The sequence below is a fragment of the Mauremys reevesii genome, linkage group 12 (genome assembly GCF_016161935.1).
Source record: "Mauremys reevesii isolate NIE-2019 linkage group 12, ASM1616193v1, whole genome shotgun sequence".
In the NCBI taxonomy this organism is placed as follows: domain Eukaryota; kingdom Metazoa; phylum Chordata; order Testudines; family Geoemydidae; genus Mauremys; species Mauremys reevesii.
In genome coordinates, this window is record NC_052634.1 from 11,239,287 (window position 1) to 11,252,193 (window position 12,907).

Sequence of the window (12,907 nt, forward strand, 5' to 3'; positions counted from 1 at the left end):
AGAATATTTAGGATGGAGGGGGCTGAATAATTTCCTCGTCGGATGTTTTTCAGCTTGCCATGAGATGTCAGCCATCCTTTAAATCTGCCAGGCTTTATATCACCAGCAGCTGAGTGGGGAGTGAAAACGAAAGATCTTTCCCGGGGTGATTTCAGGGCATCGTGAACAGCTTTTAATTCTTCCTGCTCCCAGCAGTTGAGAGGAAAGAGTCAGAATTGAGCCTCCGCATGGCAGGAGATCTTCCCTCCAACCACCCACTGCTTTGCAGCACCACAGAATGAAGCTTTCTTAAATGAACGTTTTGAATAACCTGCCTGGTTCGCTAGGTGCTTGCCTTCATTGCTGTAGTGTCTGAGGGGCTCACAAACTTAAAGGAAGTTATTCTCACCAACTCCCTGTGGGCAGAGCCATAATAGCAGCCTGAGGCCCAGAGAGAGAGCGTTGCCATCCCTTGAAAAGTTACCGCGTCTCGGCATATTTGGTGTTTTACTTACAGCCCCGGCTCCTGGAGCCAAGGGATTATGGTGGGGAATCTCAAACAGAAAACCTAGTCCTCGTGGGAGTGAAGAAAAGCTTGAAATGTGAGCACCCGAAAGGCTCAGAACCCCCCCCCCACACACACACGCACATACACACTCTCTCTCTCTCTCAAAATAATGCTTCAGCTTCCTCATCTGTACAACTCTTGCCTTTTTGAACATTTGGGATTCACAAAACAGGATTAAGGCCCCAGTGGCCTTTATGTCTGGAGGCCTCCATCTTTGGCTGCCCAAATTAGGCCTAGTTTTCACATGCAGTGGTTCTCAGCCAGGGGTATGTGGAGGTCTTCCAGCTCCCACAGGCTGGTCCCTGGAGCTGTGGGTTCTTAGCACCTTTGGGCGCTTCAGGTTTGGGCATAAAACATCAGGGGTCCCTTCTGAAAAGTTTGGCCTGAGTGACTTGCCCAGGGTCAGCCAGGGCATCTATGGCTGAGCTGGAAACCAAATTCAGTGCCCACTCCAGCTCCCTGGTTCCTTTTCTGGCCAATCTCTTGTTTGTTTATTTGGATTGCTACATAATTAATAACCTCTCCAAAATGTCTAGGAACTCCTGACTCCACACGTAGATAGCAGCTTGAACCTAGAACTAAACCAGTTACTACTGCAAAGCCTTGTCTACTTAAGGGCTTCCCTCTCATCTAACCAGGAGCACCCCTTCCCCAGCAATATGGAAAGGGTAAGGGGGTTGTGATCCCTCTCTCAGCAGCCTTACTTGACCCCCCCATTAAGAAACTCTGTCCTTCAAAATTCCTCTCACTCCACACAGATCAAGCCCCATTTTCTGCAGTAATTTCTTTGATAATTTCCATAGTGGGGATTGAACCAAGGACCTTGAGAGCTTAAAGCATAGGTGCTAAAGCTTGAGCTATAGAGCCAGTGCTGTAAAACTTGATAGCCCCCTCCCTTAAGTCAGCATTGGGCCTCTCTGGGACAATGTTTTGGACGTTGTTTCTTTAAGAGGCATGGGAAACAGAAATTAGGCTTGCTGATGAGAGAGGAGGGCCTGGAAGCAGGAGAGCTTTGCAGTGTGGGTGTCTGGCTTCTGTGTTTGCTGGGTGAGACATGAGTTTGCCATTAGGTGTAGAACATCATTGCAAGCCTCTTAGAGAGCCAGGCAGCGATGAATAAACAAATGGCTTTGATGGGCTCAAATCATGAAGGGATGGGGATAATCCCTGCATGACCTCAGGCCTGGGCTGTGGGAAGGGGTCTTCTGGGATGGTCTCCACAACCTGAGGACTTGTGGTGGTGCTGCAGCCCTGGATGCCCAGCCAGGGCCATGATACTGAATCCAGAAGCAAGCAGGCTGCAAGGCAGACAGGGCCTGAATTCCCAGGGCAAGAACGGAGTCACACGGCTGCTTTAGAGGTAACAGCTGAAAGGGATTTGAGTGCTCCTTCTCTGTGAGTAGCTGAGCAAGGGGGAGGAGGATGGGGGGCTCTGGGAGGGGAGAGAGTCATCTGAAAAGACCATCTCAGGCTTTCCATTTTCAGGTGGACAGGGTGGGGAATTGTGCTACTCTCAAGCACTCATTCTGTGGCAGGGAGGGTACTAGGTGGCTGAGGTCCTGGATGGTGTCCCAAATCAAATCAGCAGGGCGTGGTTTGAAAAAAAAATAACTCCTTCCCACTCTGTGCATGGACAGAGCCACATCAGCCTATACATGGACAAGGATTTAAATACCAAGTCAGCAAATTTAAAAAGCCTACAGACCTGGGTTACAAACCCAACAGCAAACAGACAAGGCTCATGAGCAGCAAGAGCAGCACCCTAGAGCAAATGGGCTGAGCATTAAAAAAATAATAATAATAATAAATCATAATTAGGAAAGGGGGGAGGGGAAGGGAAAATCTTGTCTTCCATTCCATCTCTTTCTCCTTTCTTAAAACACCATCTGCAGACTGTAAATCTTGCAGGGCACAAGCCTGTTTTCCCACCTGTCTGCAGAGCACTTGTGGGTCCCATGTACCACCCACAGGCAGTAACTGTAGCTAGCACTGTAAGGGCCTGATCCACCATCAATAGAAATTCCACTGACTTCAGGCCCTAAAAGCATCCAAGGGTTATATTCTGCCAGTGAGAGATCCCTGGGCCAAGCTGTGAAATCTCGTTCTATGGTGATGAGATCAGGAGGTTTGTTTCAGGTTCATCTCTGATCACTATAAAATGTGCTTTATGTGATGAGCCCAGACAGGTTTCATTTGTGTAAACTAATCCCTCGATGCTCTACCGAGGAATGTTTGGTAGCAGTGGCATGTGTTTGTTGTAGTAAGTTGACTGCTCTGTGCTATTAAAACTTTGCAAGAAGACAGGGTATTCCAAACTGTGGGATGTGTAAACCAGCTGGATGCAAACGGCCAAGCTCCTACAGCGTCCAGCATGTCTCTTTTGGAAAGAAAGGTGGATTCCCTTCTGGATGGTGGGATATATCAGTGCTTTTAAACAAGTCTTGGACTGTGGAATGAGGCTGCAGCTCCTGAGTGGGGGCAGCATGCACGAGGAGGCCTTTGAACAGCTGATATTGCATTGACACTTCAGTAGAGACTTCCCAAGTGTAGTAGGGGAAGCACTAGGAATGTGGTTTACTCCAAACTCTCTGAGCCTGCATAATTCAGCCTTGAGCCACTTCAGACATTCTGTACCAGAGTGGAAGGCTTGAGTTTGCCCAGCATTAAGGATGCCGCCCTGTGTATGTGCATGGCAGAGCCTTGGATCAGACATAGTTCTCGTGAATGTCTCCTCATTCTCTCTCTCTCTCTCTTTTCTTCTAGTTCCTCCCCAGATTATAAACATCTCCTCAGACATCACGGTGAACGAAGGTAGCAGCGTAACTCTCATGTGCCTGGCCTTTGGGAGACCAGAGCCTACGGTGACATGGAAGCACCTGTCTGGAAAAGGTAAGAGGATGCCTTGAGATGGACACTGGGGCTTCAGGCATCTGCGATGGTTCTGAACAGATACACTAAAATGCAGTAGGGGACTAGCCACAGGAGAGAGTGCTCAGTTTTTCTTCCTGTGTATTTCTCTCTCTATGCGCCTTTGCCCTTAATCCTTGGTTCCTGATAGTGATCCTGGAATTGTAGTGATGGAATGGCACCAGGAGAGCAGGAGTCAGGATTCATAGGATCTTTGTGGAGTTCTGCTTGATTTGCTGTGTGGCAAGTAACTCCTCTGTGCCTCAGTTTCCCTATATGTAAAATGGCCATCATGGCACTTGCGTGGGACCAGTTACTTAACCTCACCATACCTCAGAGACACTGTAAGGCGTAAGTGATTAATGTTTTTAAAAAGCTTTGAGGTCTGTGGGTGAAAGAGGCTAAATAAACACAAAGTCATAACTATTTAGATGTTTGTTTCCTGGGTGAGGCTTCCAAGCCCCAGCTTAGCAAGGGGGAGGGATTGGCTCCCGGAATGGGCTGAGGGATGAGGAGTTATTATTCGTAACAATAATACGCTGCATGTTGCTAGCCCCTTCTGTCCCAGCATCCCGAAGCATTTTACAGACACTAATGAATGAAGCCCCTCTATCCCCTGGAGACACAGGGTCAGTGCCATGTGTACAAAGGGGGAAATTGAGGCACAGAGCAGTGAAGTGACTTGCCCAAGGATACACACAAAGTCAGTGCTGGGGGTGAAACCCCGGAATCCCAATTCCCAGTCTTCTGCTTTAACCACTAGACCTCGCTCTTTGCTTAGAACTCTGACTGTTGGGTTGTTTTATGGGTTATTCTCTGTGTACTCATAAACCTACTGAATATTGTACCTCTGTGATGCTTCCCTGGAGTACCCAGGGCTGGGTGGCACCTTGCTACCACCTGCCCTTAGTGTATCTGTGCCTGTCATGGGTCTGCTCCCCATCAGCACTGGTCATGGCAAACACAAGCCTCCCCTCTTGGCCTTGCAGGCTCCGCTGTCACAGTCCGACCCCAGAGCCCTCCGAGCATCTCCCTGGACTGTCCAGCCCCTGGTCCTCTGGACATTTGCAGTATTCATTGTGCCGCTGCTTCCAAAGAAAGAGGACAGCCCAGCTGACCAGTTCCACATAAATCCGCTTAAATCGTGGCACTTAGATTAGTTTATAGTGACAGCAAGTATAAAATTATTTAACAAAGCGCGGCGATTCAAATTGTAGCAAGTAGAAGTCTTGGAAACAAACAGTTACAAAATCAAATCATAACACACACTCTAGCGCCTAGATTGAATTAACCAGATACTCTCCTGTCGAGTAGAGAATTGCTCGCCCAGAGTCCCTGCAGTGCTTTACAGCCAGGCTGGCTGCGAGCCTTCTTTCATGAGACATCAATATGGTCAGTTTGCTTCCTAGGTGAAGGATTCCGTGTGTCGCTTTGCACGCTAAAATATACCAGACCTATCCTTTGTCTTTTTCATAAACAGGTAACCCCTTCCCCTATTGTTTGTTTCTTCCAGTAGAATTCCTTTCTTGTCGATTGTACAATCTCTCAATTTGCACCTGGTTCAGTATGCAAATAAGTGTACGATACACAAGTGGCCAGACAGGGAGATTGGTGTCAGTTACTTCCTGCCTGACAGGAACATCTCCAAGGCACGTCACCTCCTAGTGAGCTGCCGTAACCCCAAGGCTTAAAGAACATCATTTCCTATATAGGTACATAACTCCTTAAACATGATCCCTACATACATTTTGCAATGATTATTGGAAACTGACTCTCAGAAACCTCCCATACCACCCTTCACTGGACTATTATACCAATATCTGACCCAGACATCCTTGTACAACCTTATGCACCCTGTTTCCTCTGCCAGTTGGCACCCAGGGGCTGTTGGGTCACAACCACCAATGTGAACATTGAGAATGCTCTACCACAGTCATGAATGCATGTGCTCATGTGTAAGTTAACATGCGCGCGCGCACACACACACACACACGCAAGTTTTCTAATTCCTCATTTTGATGCATTGGGGAGTTAAAAATACAAGCAATCATGGGCAATCAACACATCATGTTGCTTTTCTACCTTTGACATGGCCTGGCAGCTGCATCCACTTTACTATGAATCATGAAGCATAATTTTTTAACGATGGTTCACACCACTAGACGCTCCGTGTCCTAGCACAGCAGGAAACCTAAGTAAAAGGACATTGTCACTTTAGAACTCATGCCAGTAAAGGGCTAACAGCTCTGACTGGAGGTGATGTATAGAGTGAATAGGAGCTGTACAACCTGCATCCGCCCAGCTCTGCCAAAGTATCTAAAATAGTCCTGACCTGCAGCTCAAACCCTGCTACCCCGGCCCTATACCCCATCCACCTCTGCAGCTGCATCTCATTTCTTGACCTGGAGGGTAATTCTAATTTCTCGCCAGAGTCCTGAAATGGCAGCTGTCAGGCAGTGACTGATGGGGTGGCTTTGCGTCATGTGTTTGACTGCAGTATTTAAACCCAGCACACTAATTTTCACTATGTCTACGCTGGCAACTGAATGAAAAAAACTTTTGTCTTTCACCTCCACCCCCGGGAAGACACAAGTTTTGCCATGACGGTGTGAACAGCATGTTGTCAGCAGCTGACAACGCAAACGCCGCTCGTTGGGGGGTAGACGTTTTTGTCGGCAGGAGAGCTGATAAACAGCGACTACACTGCGTGACTTTTAAAAGCGGTGCAGTCTAGACGTAACCTTTCACTCCTAACTAAGCTTGGGTCCCCGATCTCTCTGGGCAGGATACAAATGACTCTTGTGCTGAGACTCAGGAGATCTGGGTTCAAGTACCTCCTCTTCTCCCTGTGTGACTTTAGGTAACTCACATCGCTGTTCTCTGCCTCAGTTTCCCCATTTGTAAAATAGGAATGCTAAGATTTCCATTCATCTAACCTTTGTCTTCTCTATTTAGACTGTAGAGTCTTCAGTGCAGGGGCTGTCTCTGTACAGCGTCTAGCACAACAAAACCCCGGTCTTGCGTGGAAGCTCTAGTTGCTATTGTAATACAAATAATCATCATCCTAATTGCCATCGGTGGTATTTGCTCAGATCCTGCGGCAGGAGAATAGGACCCCTGCTTGTCAATCCCCATCTCCAGAGAGGAAAGGGGGGTTAGTTCATCGGTTAATTGAGCTGTTGTGCTCTTCCTCCTCATAGTACTGTGTTTTTCAGGCCAGAATGCGGGCCGGTGGATCTGAAGCATTTGGAGTCACAAATGCATTTGATATTGATGCCTGCCTTTGGGTATCCAGTAGGCTTTAAGAGGCACGTAAGCAGGAGCAGGTGAATGCTGCTAATGGCAGCATTGTCTCACTTTCAAACAAAGGCCATGGCCCAAGGTCAGGAAGCGCAAAGTACCCGATTCTGATCCCAGGCACACTGGTGTAAATTGGGATTAACTCCATTGATCTCAATGGAATGATGCCAGGGTGACACTGATGTAAGAGGAGATTCAAGGCTGGTTCTGTCTTCAGCGGTTCTTACTGAGCATGACCTGAGCTACATCGGCCAGTGATGTCCAGATGATGTCTCCTCGCCAGCTTTGGCGCAGTGTGGGTGGATTTTAAAAAGGGCTGAATCAGACTTAGTATTGCATTTACATGAGCTAGTCAGTTATATCAGCTAGGCAGATCTCATGCTTCTTGATTAAGCTGATCACTTCAGGGGTAAGGAAAAGATTTCCTCTTCTTTATCCTCAGCATTGTGTAATTGGCCAGGTATCTTTATAGTGGGGTGGAGCAGCAACCTTGTTTTAAAACACTGGGTCCTGACCACTGCTGGAGCCTTGGTATTGAACTAGATTGACCAGTGATGCACTGACTCCTGGGTTTACATTATCTACTTTATTTGTACTCATGGATGTCTCCCAGTTGTAACAAATTGCTTTCTGTATAGCTACACGTGAAGGAGGGAGACATATGTTAACAAGGTGTGTGGAAGCTGAGCCGCGGGCCTGAATCTGTATGGCTAAGTCCGTCCCTTTCCAGTGCTCTGAAAACTTGGCCGTAGCAATATGACTGATACAGTTCTTAGATGTGCTATGTCTGTTAGGCCAAATTCTGGCCTGGGTTATACACCCCAATGGCTTCCTTAGGGATGTATTGAAGGGGAGTTTGGCCCAATGTCTGTTTAGTGGTTTCAGCTGTTTAAGTAGATTTAGTTCTTATAAAGGATGCTAGAGTGATGGCCCTGGAGACAAAAGTTCCCTGTTTATCTAAAGAGCATCAGCAGTGTAGTGTGGTATTCCCCATGACATCCTGCCAATATAGCTCAGCCCTTCTCTGGCAGAACTTCCCTATGGGTGAGAGAGGAATTCAGCTTCCATGTCCCATTCAGTGGTTGCTCACACTGCTGTGACTGCCAACAAGGGGCTGGTAAGTGCCGATGGTTTTTCTGCTGTTCACCAAGAACTGGACTGATTCCTTCAGACCACCCAACGTTCATCTGGGGACAGCTGTAGGAACGAGCCAGTCTCTTAGACGTGAAAGCCGCTGTCTCATGTTACCGGTGGTGCAAATAGAATTCATTGCTTAGCAGTATGCTGCACCAGCTAAATGCGGGGGGGGGGCTGCTGTACAGACCCCAGACAGGAGACGCTAGATGCAGCTGCCTGGAAGGGCTGGGGGCAGGGCTGGGGGCAGTACAGCTGCGCTGGAGGAGCTGCCAGCATGGGACCACCTGGCAGCCCCACATTCTGCTCCTCCTGTGTCTTTCCAATATGGCGTACCAGCTATAAATAGCTTACTGGTACGGCGTACCAGCTATAAATATCTTACCAGTACGGCGTACCAGACAGCACCGCCCTACTTGCCCACTGCCTCTTACTGAACCATAGAGTTGGCATAATTCTTCCTGTCCTTGTTGAGAACAGAACAGGTGAAAATATTTACCTCTAAGGCACCTGATTTTGCAGACAAAGGCCTCGCTGCCACTGATGGGACCTGCCAAAGCCATATGTCCATCTGCTGCTGACCAGTGGCCCAGTCAGTTTGCACTGGCAGTAACACTCGCTTTTGCTCACTCTTGGCTCTCCTGCAATGCTGCTCTAAATCTCCTAGCTGAATTCAGTCATCTCTGCTGTGCCTCATGGCAGCCCTGCACCTGCTCCCCAGCTTGCTTTGCATCAAGACCAACCTCCTTTTAGCTCTTCCCTCCTAAAATGTCAGGCCAGATCTTAAAGACATGTGCCTTAAGCACACGGCCATGCAGTGTCTATTCCAAGCACCGGCAGGATCCTCTTTCTCTTGGCTCTACTTTATTCCAGTATTCAGGGCTCCTGCTTAGCATAATATGTTTGCTCTTTCATCTCGTCACTCTGTTACTGATCATCGTAAATCACCTGCTTCTCAGAGACAGTATCCTACCAGACCCTACTTTGGCATGTCTCACCTTTATGTATCCCCCAGTAGCCCATGGAGAATATACTGCCAAAGATCTGGTACTTGTTACTTAAACTGCCAGGCAGATCTGGAAGTTTTGGGGCCAGTGGGATTGAATAAGGAGTGAGAGACAATGCAAAATATGGTCCTTAACCAGTCATATAGTTTTCAAGCTTATAGGCCCATCCATGTCTCCCATACCCTTTCAAAATTAGCCCATCCAGCCACGGTACATATGGGCACAGCATAGGTGGAATTATGGGAATAATGCTTGCCACGTAAACGAATCATGTACCAGACCAAACATATCAGAAACACACATAGGACATATACCATAACTGTCAGGGCTATATTTTTACAGTATGTGTATTGGTAGATATGTTACATGCTTTTGGCATGAATTATACACGTGTGTTGGCATGCTTGCTTTCTGTACTTTGGAACATTTGTTACGTGCATTTTGGTATGCATGTTGTACAGTAAATTCCTTTCTCAGATTACACAATTGTAACTCTAAAGTAACTAATAGTGTTATTTACCTGATATATGCTAGAGGTAAACTGGTGTTAATTGAGAGAAGAATTTAATGTATGACACAGATGCCAACATACACAGAACATGCATGCCAAGCATGTGTAAGACATGTTCCAAATTACACAAAGCACCTGATTCACGCCAAAGGCATGTAGCATATCTACTGACGTATGTACAGCATAAGCACACAACAAAATGTTGGTAATGTGTAGCAAGATGTGTATTATATATGTACAGAACCATTACTATCTGTACTAAAGCATAATCAGTGCAAAACACAATACATGTAACAAGTGTGGATGTATAACACACAAACCAATTTCTCTCTGCAACCAGTGAAGAAAGACATCTTTACAAATGCTTGAAATCCCCAGTATGTATTTAGTTGATCCTAAATACATATTTATATAAGCCTGAAGATCTTTTTGAAGGCATCTTGGCTGCTGGTAAATGCTTTAACTCACTTTTTATAGACCGTACATGGAAAGATTTAAAAAAAACAAAACAATAAAAACCCCAGGGACTTAAATACAGCATTGAAGTCACGACGCAAAGGGAAAAATGCTGGGGATATTTCAGGGTCAGACTGACCATCTATGTTCAACTCAGCTGATATCTTTAGATTTTTTGCTTTTGTTTTTATCACTTTGATTTTTTTAACTCCATGTCTTTTGTCCATTTCTGTCCCAGCCTTTAAACACAGAGGCCTTCATTTTCTCAAGGACCTAGTGATCTTGTGTCTCTCCGGTTTTGGGTGTTCAGCTCCAGGGACCTGATTTTCAGAGAATGCTGAGCACCTTGCCCTCTGAGAATCAGGCCCTTTAAAAATCTCTCAAGTTGATTAAGGCCTCAGAAATCACGCGGCACTTTTGCAAATGCCGGTGAGGGTGGCTTTTTGTTCCTTTTACTTAATTTTTTCATTTATTTGTTTTGAGACCAATGGAAATCTAGCTGCATGCAAATGTTTCTTCCAAAGTATTTCTGTCTCCCTTCCTCCTCCCCTCTTTCAACTGCTGCATGTCCATTCATAGGCACCAGGTCAGGAAAGCCTTTAAGCACAAGGTTCATTTTAAGTGCATGCTCAAGTCCTTTTGAATTCAATAAGAACACGTGCTCAAAGTGAAGAATGCACTTAAGTGATTTCTTGAGTAGGGAGGCTTTCCTGAATTGGGGCCATAGGGAGGAAGGATGGTCCAATGTTTAGAGTCTTCATCTGGGACATGGGAGAACAGGGTTCAGTTGCATACTCTGCTGCAGATTTCTTGTGTGAGCTTCTTGTGTGGAGGTAGGGCAAGAGGCGTAGGGCTTAATCTGCAGCAAGGGAGAATTTGGTCAGATATCAGGAAAAACTTTCTTACTATAAGGATAGTTAAGCACTGGAACAGGCTTTCAAGTGAGGTTGTGAAATTCCCATCACTGGAGGTTTTTAAAAACAGGTTGGTCAAACCCCTTTTCAGGGGTGTTTACTTGGTCCTGCCTCAGTGAGGGGGCTGGACTTGATAACCTTGTGAGGTCCCTCCCAGCCCTACACTTCTACGATCTTACGACCTTAGGCAAGGCACTTAGCCAGTCTGTGCCTCGGTTTCCCATTTGTACAATGGGAATCAAAGCACTGCCTTGCCTTACAGGGGTACTGACAGAGCTATGTTAAAGACTGGGAGCTGCTCGGATACTAAGATAATGGGGGGCATAAAAGAAACTTAGTAAAATACTTCTGGGTTGAAAATGCTCTGGTTAAAATAGCAATCAGAGGTATCGAGACTGTCATAACCAGGGTCATTCTTCTACTGGAGAGGTGACGGCTTATCTAGGCTGGAGGACCCTTTGAAGGCATCTTAATTATTACTCACACTTCTCATCAAGGGGGAGCACAGCATGTTTCTTAGTGTGATGGCTGGAGATGGGTATTTGGTCTGAGATTGCATGCGGAGCCAGATCCTTAACTCCCATCTGCATGGCTGGGAATTGTGAGCTCTCAGTCGCTGGCAGGAACCGATCTGATCTTTCCGAATTCCCTTTTATCCAACGCTCTCAGGAGATGCTGGCTTCTCCTGGGTTTCAGACAGGTAGTAAACATCCCGAGAAGAGCTGTGCTCAGGCTTTCTTCGGCATGTATACTTCTGCTCACTGATGGGACTGGAAAATGCAGAAGCAGTCAAAAAATGATGCTTTATTGAAACTTGATAAATCCAAGGATCTCTCCAAACATTATTGAATTCACTCTCACAGCCCCTCTCAGGACTCGGGAGGGAGAGAAATATCATATAACAGATGGGGGAATGAGGCTTATGTAGAGTGACTCACCCAAAAGCACACAGGAGGCCACTGGCAGACAACCCAGGAGCCGTGTCTCCCACTGCTCTGCTCTGTTGCTGTAACTATGTGTCAGGGAGAGAACTTGCTTTTTCCCCATGTTTCATGGCCTTCCATCTCTCTGCAGTTGGAGACCACACCTGCTCCTATTTATATTACACAGTGTCACTCTTTTTGTTTCCTTCCTGCAATACAATTGGCATGTGCTGGTGGGATCTGTAGCTTCCGAAGGCACCAGGCATTGAGACAGCTAGCAGATCTTTGTAACGTTGCTGCGTTTTCGCTCGACGGTTAGGGTCTGCTCCTGAACAGGCAGTTGCTGACCTCTCGCCTCTGCACTGACAATTTTTTGAGCCTTCAGTTCTCATTGACTTGACAGGCTGATTGCACTAATTAAATTTGGGCTTGGTCCTGGGAGGGAAAAACAACCCTGCGCAGCATTTCAGTTGCACCTTAGTCCTGACCCAAAGCCATTGATCTTTGCTGACGTATCTTATCTGAGCTACAGTATCCTCTGCCATTCTGTCCCTAGCCCCCCGCCCCCACTCTGTTACTGATGCACCCCAGACCCCATCAGCAGCTGGACACACATGGACACAAACTATGCTCAGGCAAAGCTTTTCAGTCATGCCCTTCCGTCCCCCTGCTCTTTCAGTAGCTGGTCCCCATACAGCTCTGCCAGTGGGTAGCAATCCCAGATTACACTGCCCCTTTCCTAATCCCCCCACATACTATCGCTCGGTTCAGGTGACCGCACCTGTACAGAAAGCACCCACCCTGCTTCCTTCGGCTTTTGTAGCCCTGGGATTTTCCTGATCCAATCTTGTGCAGCACCAGTGGCTTTCTGCTTGCTGTTTTAACAGCTAATCAGCCAGCAATAAATATGGTGGAGCCCCACCAAAGTAATCTCATTTGTGACCTAAACCAGGTACAATTGCAAATGACTAACGAGAGACATCTAATATATTGACCTGCTGTGTCATCTAGTCTTGTCGCCTCCTCTGTTTCTTTTGCCTTTCTATCTCGAAGGCGCTCTGTTTCCCCATCTGAAGACCTGTTTAGAGGCTAATTAATCCCCCGAGAGTGAGGATGAGGTGGCTGAGATGAGAAATCAAGGTTATTCATATCTTGCTCAGTAAAACAGTTATGGGCAAGCAAGCTGTTCCTTGCACGTTTTTTGCAAA

General features: G+C 46.7%; 1 protein-coding gene across 11 annotated transcripts in view; it reads left to right on the plus strand.

The window, feature by feature from the left end:
- The window catches only part of OPCML (opioid binding protein/cell adhesion molecule like), an 854,468-nt gene that overhangs the window by 740,633 nt on the left and 100,928 nt on the right, over positions 1–12,907 (plus strand). For all 11 annotated transcript variants that reach the window (XM_039496207.1, XM_039496208.1, XM_039496206.1 and 8 more), the window contains one exon: positions 3,311–3,436. In XM_039496207.1, coding sequence (XP_039352141.1) covers positions 3,311–3,436 — 126 coding nt within the window. The remainder of the gene's footprint in view (positions 1–3,310; positions 3,437–12,907) is intronic.